Below are 12,539 nucleotides of genomic sequence, written 5' to 3' on the forward strand. Positions count from 1 at the left end.
CCCTTGCCAATACCCAGCCCTACTAATATGTACCATTTAGGTACAAATATGTATCTTTGAACTGCCAATATGTACTTTTGAAGTACTAATATGCATTTTTGGGTACAAAGGTGTACCTTTTTAAAAGGGTACTGTCCAGTGACAACTTTTGTACTTTTATTTCTGAGAGTGTACTCATATACTATCTTTTTGATCCCATCAAGAGAGGCTTCTTGATGGGAAATGCATCATAAAAAAGTCTATATATTTGGCAGATGTAAAGCATACATGTGTATTTTTTTGTGTTAGTCCATTTTTATTTTATTTTATTATAATTGTAACAGCTCAGTTATGTTTAAGGAGCAACATGTTTGTGCAATTTCTAAAGATTTTAGTTCGGGTTTGAATAAGGGGTTGGAAATGAATGCTTTTCTTGTTTTTTGTTTTTTATCAGATTCATCGATTACTCTAACAAATAATCGACATATTAATCGATTATTAAAATAATCGTTAGTTGCAGCCCTAACTGGCAGTGATAAAGTATGCACTTTTAATGAAGTGCTAGTTTTTGGACTAGTGTCAACTGATACAGGATTTGTTTTAATATTTTTCTCATTTGCACTTTATCTCATTGTTTTTCCAAAACGTAATAATAAAAAAAACTAAAATATTGTTACTGTGAGAATATTAACACAATATTATGAGGTAAAAATTACATATTCATATTAAACACTCGAACATCAACACTCCTGAAGCAGTGAAGGTAATGATTTGTGTGTTTTGTGTTTGTTGTTTTTTTAGATGAAGAAGTTCCTGCAGAAATGGTTGCAGAAGAATCCGGTCAAGGAGCTCAAAATAGTCCATATCAACTTCGAAGAAAATCACTGTTACCCAAGAGAACAGCGTGTCCAACCAAGACCAATATGGAGGTGGGCAAACAACACTTGTTGTCAGCTGCGTGTGTAAAAAGTCACCATGAACGGAAGAAGAGATTGTCGTCTTTTCTGTATCGTGACGTAAATCTAAGTGAATGACATTTTTTTTGGTTGGACTTGATTTTGTCAATTGAGAACTGAGTAACGCGTTTGGAAGTCGAATCATGTTACTAATTGCTTATCGCTGCGATCCTTTCTCCGATAGCCCTGTCCGCGCACCGTTCCTCGTGAAGTGAAAAGAGGTCGTTTCGTGAATTGGAGGAGGTTAATTAAGGTTAAAAATTATGAGGGCACGTAAATAAATAAAAAAATGAAGCAAACAGATAAGAAATTTATAAAAAGAACACTACAATATTCCATTAAAAAAAGTGTTTTTTATTTTAATTTCATGGTGACTTTTTTTAAGAAAAAGTTTGAATTAATCTTTTTTCATTTATGTACCGAACTGCCTTTCCCTGAATTTAATGTTTCTGAAATATTTATAAAGTCTCCGTGTAGTCAAGAATTTTATCAGTTAAAACTTATCTTTGAGCATCATAATAGCATATGTAAAAGTTTTAATTATTTCTTAATGCTTTAAAACAGCTTGAATGTAGCTCTACCCCCTGCCTCATTTCGTATACGCAGATCTATGAATATGCTAATTAGTCCCCACCTCTACTCCATAGCACAGCTCAGACCATAGATAGGAATATAATTAGTTCCCGCATCCACTCTTTTGCACAACCTCGGACCATAGATATATATCTAAATAGATGCTACATTTGGCAGTTTCAGACACACAACTGCTAAGTTCGGTGAAGTCTCCAATTTTCAATATAAATGTCTGTCATGTATAGGGTGGCCATTCCTGCCAGTTCCGCCGGACACGTCCCGAACATGTTTTCGGGTTTGTTCTCCGGAAGTTGCGTTGCTCGACCGCATACTTCATCAAGGTTTAATATTTCGGGATTAATTTCAGAAAAGCAACTGTTACATTTCAAGGTAAGAATGAAACTACAATGATTGTATGTCTTAAAAGAAATCAATCTTAATTTTCTAGTGCATTTTAACTGAAATGTGAGAACCTCGATGACGTATGCGGGCGAACAACGCGAATTCCGGAGAACGAACCCGAAAACATGCTCCGGACGTGTCCGGCGGAACCGGCACGAATGGCCACCCTAGTCATGTAACATAGACATAATTTCCTCTTCTTACAGGGTGCTTCCACATCAACAACAGAAAACTTTGGGCATCGGGCGAAACGCGCCAGAGTGTCTGGAAAATCGCAAGATCTGCCTGGTAACGGATCTTATGATCTAACAGACTTTATTGTGAAATGGGGTGTTACAAGCTTTCATTAAGACTTTTTATCTTTTGTCCCAGTTACCCCAGCAGAGCAATACCTGCAGGTGAAGCTTCCAGATGAGGTGGTTTTAAAGATCTTCTCTTACCTGTTGGAGCAGGATCTGTGTCGAGCAGCATGTGTGTGTAAACGCTTTAGTGAACTAGCCAATGACCCAATCCTATGGTGAGTTCTTCATTATACTTCAGTGATACTTACCAGTAAAGGCTGATTTATACTTCTGTGTCAGACCTGCGCCGTAAGCTATGCCATAAGCTGTGTATAGCACCACATAGCCAGAAATGCACCTCTCCTAAATTCAGCATGGACTGCAAGCCCTGTGATTGGTCAGCTAGACCCTCTTCCCCACCAAAAAATTTGGTCTATAGCATCACATATCTTTATACGCATTCTGCTGACGGTAAAAATAAGATGGACCAAGTTGAGGAGCGACAATTTAACAGTCCCTCCAGAAAAACGGGATTGCTATCGCATGATTCAATGCATAATCAACAAAAGCCGCATATTTATGCGGGCACCGCATTTTTTTCAAATATGCTGCACTTTTGCCAAATAAATCGCAGAATTCCGTGCGCAAAATATGCTTGCATGATTTCCTAATCCCTGCCTTTTTGTTGCAAAAAGTCACATATATCTTAGCAGAAAGTTGAAAAATGTAACATTTACTTCACACAAGCGCAGCCATGTTCCCTGTTGCCATGGGAACGTTACAAAGTGACGTACTTACGGGACATGAACATCATTGAAAGCTGCAAAGTTCCCGCAGTTTCGTCAAGCTCCCGCAGTTTCGTCAAGCTCCCGCAGTTTCGTCAAGCTCCCGCAGTTTCGTCAAGCTCCCGCAGTTTCGTCAAGCTCCCGCAGTTTCGTCAAGCTCCGATGTGGGCTCATCAGCGCCCCCTTTGCACCATTGACGCGGTCTTCGGCGAAGCCCGCACTGCTGCAGGCTTCACGCACTTTACCAACCCAGAAGTGTTTCGCCAAGTTCCCGCAGTTTCGGCAAGTTCCCGCAGTTTCGCCGCATTTTTTAAGAAAACGTGCCGCAAGATCAAGGATTTTTGCCCGCAACAATCACAAAAACCTCCACATTTTTCTGGAAGGACTGATTTAACAACTCAAGCTGCACTTGAGTTGTCCACAAGTCCGTAGGATGTCCCATCTGTCACTTTTATGCTCCAAAGTGTGCTCATCAGCGCCCCCTTTGCACCATTGATGTGGTCTTCGGCGAAGCCCGCACTGCTGCAGGCTTCATGCACTTTACCAACCCAGAAGTCCTTACGAAAAAGCAATCAGACCAATCAGACAATGGATTGGAGGGAGTTCACACTGATGGGCAACTTCTCTTCCTATTTTCTGTCCCAAATTACAACTCCGGTGCACCCTCATGGACTCACGCCAAGGGTCCCTAAGGTCTGCAATACATGATGTCATCAAAGTGTGGAATGAGGAAGTCCTTAAGTCCGGAGTGTGCCATTTGGGACTGGGCCAATGTACACAACAAGCTGCTGCTTCTTCAGCTTTTGCATTGAATACTGTAGCTTACACCAGTAACATGCCAGTGGACACTGCCTACTAGAGGTCTGGATGTGTAATTGCATATTGAAGCGGACAGTGACGCAGAAGTATAAATGAAAACTGGGTCTAACACAGAAGTATAAATCATAATAAAGTAACATTGGTGTTTTTAAACATGTATTATCCTAATGCAGTGGTATATTTGATAAATATCAGAACACATAAAGTAAACATTCAATAACCTGTTTTTTAATCCCCATCTGATATCATCACTGTACCAGGAGGATGGTTGTTTTAATCCTTATTCTCCTGACACGCTCTGTAGGAAGAGACTCTACATGGAGGTGTTTGAGTACACACGGCCCATGATGCACCCCGAATCTGGAAAGTTTTACCAGATCAACCCAGAGGAGTACGAACAACCCAATCCCTGGAAGGAGAGCTTTCAGCAGCTGGTAACATTACACACTTGATTTATATATATGGGTGATTCTCACGAAAACTTGGTTTTAAAAATGTCAAGCATGAAAATGTAAAAATTGCTTAAATTTTCTTTTTTTCCCACCAGACATTGAAAAACAAAGTCTGGAGTAAATGGGAACATTAATTTAAAAACTTTTACTTATCATTTAACACTTTTTGTAACATAATTAAAAAAAATAGTCCTAAAAAAATCTCATTACCGCAACAGTCAGAAAACATCAACACTGACATATTTTCAAAATGACATGACAAACCTGAAAGAACATAATTTGGAGATTCTGCACATGCATTTAAAATCAAAGTATATTGCTTCTATTAATTAAATTAACATTTAATAAGTATCTGTTGCGGTAATGATAATCAAAATGTCGTGTAAGCATTCTGACAAGACAATATTTCAAATTAACTGTAAAAAAATGATCTTACCTGGTAGCCATCTTGAAGTAACTGGTCCATGTGCTTGGTCACTCAAAATCAAACTTTATTAAAATTCTGTATGTGTGCTTAAACTGTTCTCAAAAAGTGTTGCGGAGGATGAGAACATCAGGCATGGACACATCATTTTCCTAATTTTTCTTCATTATTATTATACATGAATATTCAGTAAATATTTTTTCTGTTATCTAAAGTAGTCTAGCAAAACATCCATTTATTTTTTTTTCTTAATATTTTTGTGTTAATTTGATTAAATTACAACATAACGCATGTTCAAACACAGCCGGACACATTGCGGTAATTAGAATTTCAGCAGAAAATGAGATTAAATTTACAATTATAAATTCTTATGTTGAAATTACACATTGTGCAAGGTAGAACACAGTATTTTGTTAATTCTGATGCTTTTTAATGTTACTATATTACACATTTTAAAGCTAAAATCATTAGTGCCGTGGTGTTTCAATGGTTTCGTGAGAATCACCCATATATATTTCACCTGTTTGGGATTCTCATTTTGATAAAAATATGTTTAAGAAATTAAGAGGGGGTCTGATATCGCCATTTACCTTGCAATGATGTACACAATATGATGAACCATGATTCAGGGCTTTACAGTTTGAATCCTGGTTAAAAGAAGCCATTTTGACTACATTACTGAGTCATGTAGATTATTTCAACATCAGTTTCTTTATTACTCACACAATTGTGCACATAAATACACAAATATCACTTTAATGAAGTATTGATTATAAAGTAAATATGCTTTATGCATGTATGATTACCTTTGTATTTTATGAAGATTGTTTTCCCCTCTAAAACCAAATCTGAACAGATGGTGCTGTAATGTGGCAATTAAAGAGATGTGAATGTCATCAGTTTCATGTGTAAGCTTTATGAGAGCTTGTTACTAACAAAACCCCGCCTGACTGATCACTGATCTGTATGTATCTACAGTATAAAGGAGCTCACGTCAAGCCGGGCTTCGCTGAACATTTCTACAGTAACCCAGCCAGATACAAGGGCAGAGAAAACATGCTGGTGAGAGATATCATCTTAAAATGCCGGTCATCCAATTAGATTTCAAAGTCTCATAATCCCATTTTCAACCGTTTCCTCAGTATTACGACACCATCGAGGACGCTTTGGGAGGGGTTCAGGAAGCCCATTTCGACGGTTTGATATTCGTTCACTCTGGGATCTACACGGATGAATGGATCTACATCGAGTCGCCCATCACCATGATAGGCGCTGGTATGAACATGTCAAATATTTAAATGCTAAAGGGACCGTTCACCAAAAAATGAAAAATATGTCACGTAACAACTTAAATCTGCCCTTAAATTGTTATAAACTTGTATAAATGGAAGATGTTTTGAAAAATGTTTGTAACCACAAGCAGATTAGGGGCATCATTGACTTCCATAGTAAAAAAAAACATTACACTATAGAAGTGAATGGTGCCCCAGATCTGTTTGGTTATTCAATAAAAAAAATCTTTATTTATATTAAGCAGAACAAAGAATTTTATACAGGTTTGTAATAACTTGAAGGCAAGTAAATGATGACAGATTTTACATTTTTCGGTGAACTGTCCCTTTAAATATTTAAGTAGACCTGTAAAATTCGAATATGAATCACGCATCTGCTCCTGCTGCTCCAGGGAAAGTCGCAGATAAAGTGTTTATCGAAAACACCAGAGATTCAACGTTTGTGTTCATGGAGGGCTCGGAAGACGCGTATGTCGGATACATGACGATAAAGGTGTGCTTGCTTTGTTTTTGTTAAATAAAAGCTAACTTATGTGATGCGTGAGTGGTGCAATGCATGACGTCACTGTCTTTGATGCTTTGTGTTACAGTTCAATCCGGATGATAAATCAGCTCAGCATCACAACGCCCATCACTGCCTTGAGATCACAGTCAACTGCAGTCCCATTATTGATCACTGCATCATCCGCAGTACCTGCACAGGTGCCCAGAACTTTCCTGATGTTTTTGCTAAACCAAAAATGAAGCTAGAAGTAAAGTCCTGTTTTACGCATACATTGCATGTGATGCTAATTTCGTCATCAGAATGCACTGCTGGATTTTTGTAACCACTTTGTACGTGTAGGTCGCACATGCGCATACAGGAGAATGTAGTATGTAGCCCAGGAGATGCATAGCATTTTGTCACAGTGCGCATGCGTCCAACGTCTCCGTAAACGAATAAGTCAAATAAACTATGCTTTACAAGGCTGTGCGTTCAACTGTGCGTGTACGTTTGCATACACGTAAAAAAACTATAGACTGTACTCCGGGCTTTACTAATACTAGATACTCAATACTAGACCATACTAAAAATTTTTTTTTATATTATATGCTTTGTATCTGATGCATCCCACAGTGGGCTCGGCCGTGTGTGTAAGCGGGCAGGGAGCGTCACCCACCATCAAACACTGTAACATCAGTGACTGTGAGAACGTGGGACTCTACATCACAGATCACGCACAGGTAAAACGAAGCTGTGTCCGTTTCCTCTTTTGTCGTGTGTGGACCGTGAGGTCAGCTGTGCTCAGTCTCTTTGGGTTTCTACTACAGGGCATTTACGAAGACAATGAGATCTCCAATAATGCTCTAGCAGGGATCTGGGTGAAAAACCACGGCAACCCCATCATCAGACGCAACCACATCCATCACGGTAGAGATGTCGGAGTGTTCACCTTTGACCATGGCATGGTGAGAAGTCTCGAAACTCCTCAAATGTTTTTCACCATAAATACTTCATCATGAAAGTTTTTTGAGGTCATGGGAGAGAAATGGCACTTTTCACGAGATATATATCTTAAATATAGTAGGTGTTATAAATAATACACAGCAATTAGTGGGCTAGTTTCTATTTTAAACATACTACTTGTCTACTGCATGCTATTTCTGTTAGAGATGCACCGATCGACCGGCCATAAATCCGAACTGGGCGGTTTTTGCTCCATAACATGTGTTTGGCAACCAGCTGGTCTTGTTCAGTACTCTTTCAGGCTTTCTTGTCCGTTACTCAAAAAGGTGCAATGTGGGACTTTTAGAAGGATCTCTTGACAGAAATGCAATACAATATACATAACTATATTATCAGGGGTGTATAAAGGCCCTACTAAATTAACTGTATTGTTTTTATTACCTTAGAATGATTCTTTTTTATATACATACACCGCATCGTCATGTTTCAACGGATAAACTGCTCTATAGAGCACGTTTTGTTACTAATGGCGGTTTTCCATTGCATAGTACCCCATGGTTTGGTTTGGGTCAGGTCGGGTCAGCTCACCTCACTTTGGCTTGGTTAGCTTTTCCATCGAGTTTAGTAACACTTCGTAGTGGGAGGGATTATAGGCGTGTTATATTTGCGCTGCCTACTGCTGTAACATCATCATACAATTTAGAGCGTAGTTGTACATTCCCATACATTCATTAATTTCTCAGTCTGCCACAAAATTTAAATTGACCACCACAAATAGATGTAAGCACATCGCGTTTATCACTACCTCTGTCTCACATGACAGTTTCCAAACACCTGTGCTGTCAGTCGACGTGCTCCACCGAGCTTTATTTAAGTTGCATTTAAGCATATATGCGGACTTGCGCGTCGCGAATGTGTTGCCACAAACGCCTCCTGATGACCTCATTGAAAAAGACAAGTGACACACAGCAACAAAGTCGCTGGTAATGTGCATGCAGCGATAAACTGCAGTATGCAGCGTTGTTGCCACAAGGCCTTTTGCAGTAAATAGTCGGACGATAAATCTTTCTGGTACTTAAATTTGATAAAAAGCCAAAGGATATATTTATCAATGTTAAGCATAACAAATGTGTATTGTTTCACATATGGGTGATTCTCGCGAAATTCAGATTTAGAAGGTGTCCAGCATCAGATTTTTTCAAAAGCCCTTGAAGCCAGTTTTTTTTGCACATATAAGATTAAGGTCTGAACTTACTATAACCATTATTTTTACAAAATAAATTTAAAAAATATTTCCTGTAGAATTATTAAAATTTTTTAGATTATCATTATCAAAAATGATCATTACCGCAACATGATATTACATTAAATATATGCATTTACAAACTCATGTTTTGGTAATGAGAACTAAAATGTTGTCTAGGTACTAAATTTCAGTTTTTATCTGGAGAAAAAATAAGAACTGCTTACCTGGTAGCCCTCTTGAGTGTCACAGTCAATTTTGTCCCTTCCAAAGTTTTTTTTTTGAAAATGTTAGTTTATTGAGGGCTTAAACAATGATTGAAAATTGTTGCGGAAGATGAGAAAACTTGGACACATTTATATCCTTATTATTGTCTCAAAATTTACCAATGATCAGCAAATACCACATGTTTCTTTACTGTAAATGTTTATAGTATAACATGCACTGAAGCTTTTTATTTTTTTAGATTTTTCCATTATAAATATTTTCATGTCAAAGAACTCAAATCCAGTCATGGACACGTTGCGGTAATGAAAATTTTTCCCTTAAATGTGAAAAAAACAACAAAATTGGTTTGTATGATGTCATTTAAAATCATGTTCAAAAAATAGTACATGAAGAGATGTTTTTAACGTATGCTTCTTATTTTGATAGCATTTACTTTTTTTATCAAAATGGTTCATAATTTTGCGAGAATCACTCATATATTCTATTTGTCTTTCTCAATATTACTATCAGCCATTTCAAAACCTATATCGGTCGACCGCTAATTCTCCGGCTTCCTTTACAGGGTTACTTTGAAAGCTGCAACATCCACAGGAACCGGATAGCAGGTTTTGAAGTGAAGGCGTACGCTAACCCTACAGTCGTACGCTGCGAGATTCATCACGGACAGACGGGAGGCATTTACGTTCACGAGAAGGGTCGAGGCCAGTTCATCGAGAACAAGATCTATGCAAACAATTTTGCCGGCGTGTGGATTACCTCAAACAGTGACCCCACAATCAGGTATACCTAATATATCACTTCAATATCCTATAGATTCACTTCTCACTATTGGGTTTGGTTTATGCAAAGCAGTGCAATGATTTAATAAACAGTGTATCTGCAAACGTTTTTCAGAACGTGTGGACTGGATTTGAGAACTGATTAATGTATGGAAAGCATACTGCTCTCACTATAACTTCTCTTATGATCACTTAATAGGGGTAATGCCATATTTAATGGCAACCAGGGTGGTGTTTACATATTTGGCGATGGCCGAGGTCTCATTGAAGGGAATGACATCTATGGCAACGCTTTAGCTGGGATCCAAATCCGGACCAACAGCTGCCCGATCGTACGGCACAACAAGATCCATGACGGACAGCATGGAGGCATCTATGTGGTAAGTGAACGGACAAAAGCAAAATGTAACTGTAGCTGCACCTTCCTGTATGTTAGCAATGCAAAAGGATAGGGGTTTGAGTCCTACACATACAATATCTTTACTAAATGTAAGATCTCTCGACCTGGTGATGATTGTTCATCTTTGGTTGTTTGATCTCTTTTTGGCAGCATGAGAAGGGTCAGGGTGTGATCGAAGAAAATGAGGTGTACAGTAACACATTAGCAGGTGTTTGGGTGACAACAGGCAGCACGCCTGTACTGCGCAGAAACAGAATACACAGCGGTAAACAGGTATAGGCACTTGAGTTTTCGCTCCTTTCATCAAGGTCAATGTGAACACTTAATCCAGATCTAATGAAATGGGTTTCTGTCTACAGGTTGGGGTTTATTTCTATGATAACGGTCATGGTGTGCTGGAGGATAATGACATCTATAACCACATGTACTCTGGAGTTCAGATCAGGTCAGTTTTAATATCATGTGCCTTTTAGGTTTGATTTGTTTGCAAAAATGATCATGCAAACCTCACCCCCTATGTCATCCAAATTGTCTGTATTTTTTTGTTCAGTCGAGAAGAAATTAAAGGGACACTCCACTTTTTTTGAAATATTCTCATTTTTTAGCTCCCCTAGAGTTAGTTCATGCTCTCACCCCACCAATATGTTTGATTAAATAAATAAAAAAATTGGGCAACATTTTTCAAAATGAATTAATATTTAGAGGTTGCTCAAGACCTTTGAAGTTTAACACATTTGCGTATTATGTGATACTTTGTGCTAGCATGTATAATTGTTTAATAATATATACTTATGGCAACAATGGATTTATTTGACCACGCTCCATGCAATTAAAACTCCTGTTTTAGTTGTGATATTTTTTTAAAGCAAGAAAGCTTTAATGTGAATGAAGCACAATTAAGCAATATCGCTTGAGTAGGAGTGTGATATAGCTCTATATCATCACGGCTGTGATTAGGCCAGAGGCACGAGGCCGAGGGCCGGAGGCAATCACAGCCGTGATGATATAGAGCTATATCACTCGACTCCGAGAGCGATATTGCTTTTATACAACAGTTCGACGGCACACGTTTGAAAAACGAAAACTAGAAAACAACAACGGAGTAGTTTTAAAAGCCTCTTTGTTTGAGAACTACTTCTTCCGCCACGGATTTGAGGGCTGCCAGAATGACAGGTAACACTTTCGGCTGCTTTGAAGCTCATAACAACTCAATGGACGTTAAAGCCGTTTCTTTATATTACCGTTTCTTGGTCACAAAGTGTAGTTTTAAGATTAGTTCAGTCGAGAATGTATATGTATTATATTTAAATCTGCAGTCGATTAGTAAAGATAGCGCCTGTTTGAACGTTTGCTTAGTGAGATTCGGTACGAATGAGAACCAAAGCATGAGCGGACATCAGTGTTCACTCGCCCCGCTGACCACCGCCCTCTCTGGGCTACATCTCTGACAGGGATTCCCTGGCTCTGATATTTGCCTTGTTTGTTTTTGATGGTCAAAATGAGATCAAATCAGCAGTATTTGGTGTCATTATAAAACTATTACTTGTTTTCTTATTCATATTTAGTGTCTTTTGTGTTGTTATTGTTTTGGCACGAGGCAAAAGTTAATAAAACTATACTTATATAATGTTACTATTGGTTTCCCATTTACTCTTAACGCGATAGGAGCACTCGATTATTATTAAACTTCGTTCTTGTCAGTACTATATAAAACTGTTTTTTATAAGTGTCAGAGAGATGTTTTTGCATGCTGCTTATAAATATATAAGTGGCGATATTCTCATAACATGTTTTAATAGTCACGTCGCGATTAAATAAATGATCAATGTCCACATTTAAAAGCTGCGGTGCTTACCTGCAGTTCCACTGTGTTTTCGCGTTCTGATAAGATATATAGCTCCAGAAGAAACACAGAGTGTTTACATTCCTCTTTCCAAGTGTCCACAAGACATTAATCCCATTAAGTTTAACGTAACATCCAAAAGCGCTGATCTTTAACGGAATAATAACTTCCAATTGGGATTCACCGACTGATTTACGCGCTAGTGAACTAATAAGACACACGGAGAGTGTTTAAAAACAGCGCGTCTGTGCTTTTCCATTCAGAGATGAGCCTGTTTAGGACCTCCATTCACTAGGTGGCGGAATGATACGAAAGGTGAAGCGGTTACAGTGCCGTTATCAGTACAATATCGCATAGCTCTTAGCCAATCAGATTCGAGAACCAGAAAGAACTGTTGTATAGTAGACAATATACACTTAGACAATGGCTGAAGCAACATGAAGCAAGTCCGCTATATGGATATTCGGATCAGAAAAGACTGAAATAACTGGAACAAAGTTTCCGTCCAAGAAGCAAGTTTTATGTGTGTTGTGCGTTTTTAAATGGTACAGTTTTTGCAAAAATATGTGATTTCGAGAAATATTCAAAGGCTTTGAGCAACCTCTAGATAGGAACAATTCAAAAAATTTTATAGTG

General features: G+C 38.3%; 1 protein-coding gene across 1 annotated transcript in view; it reads left to right on the plus strand.

Annotated features, from left to right (window-relative positions):
* Positions 1-12,539, plus strand: part of fbxo11a (F-box protein 11a) — a 32,904-nt gene that overhangs the window by 14,246 nt on the left and 6,119 nt on the right. Inside the window, exons 2-15 of the mRNA XM_073873519.1 lie at positions 779-908; positions 2,117-2,198; positions 2,283-2,427; positions 4,100-4,229; positions 5,650-5,733; positions 5,814-5,942; positions 6,346-6,456; positions 6,554-6,665; positions 7,081-7,187; positions 7,275-7,412; positions 9,444-9,661; positions 9,860-10,040; positions 10,211-10,333; positions 10,420-10,505. Coding sequence (XP_073729620.1) covers positions 779-908; positions 2,117-2,198; positions 2,283-2,427; positions 4,100-4,229; positions 5,650-5,733; positions 5,814-5,942; positions 6,346-6,456; positions 6,554-6,665; positions 7,081-7,187; positions 7,275-7,412; positions 9,444-9,661; positions 9,860-10,040; positions 10,211-10,333; positions 10,420-10,505 — 1,776 coding nt within the window. The remainder of the gene's footprint in view (positions 1-778; positions 909-2,116; positions 2,199-2,282; positions 2,428-4,099; positions 4,230-5,649; positions 5,734-5,813; positions 5,943-6,345; positions 6,457-6,553; positions 6,666-7,080; positions 7,188-7,274; positions 7,413-9,443; positions 9,662-9,859; positions 10,041-10,210; positions 10,334-10,419; positions 10,506-12,539) is intronic.

This window comes from Misgurnus anguillicaudatus, chromosome 11 (genome assembly GCF_027580225.2).
Source record: "Misgurnus anguillicaudatus chromosome 11, ASM2758022v2, whole genome shotgun sequence".
In the NCBI taxonomy this organism is placed as follows: Eukaryota; Metazoa; Chordata; class Actinopteri; order Cypriniformes; family Cobitidae; genus Misgurnus; species Misgurnus anguillicaudatus.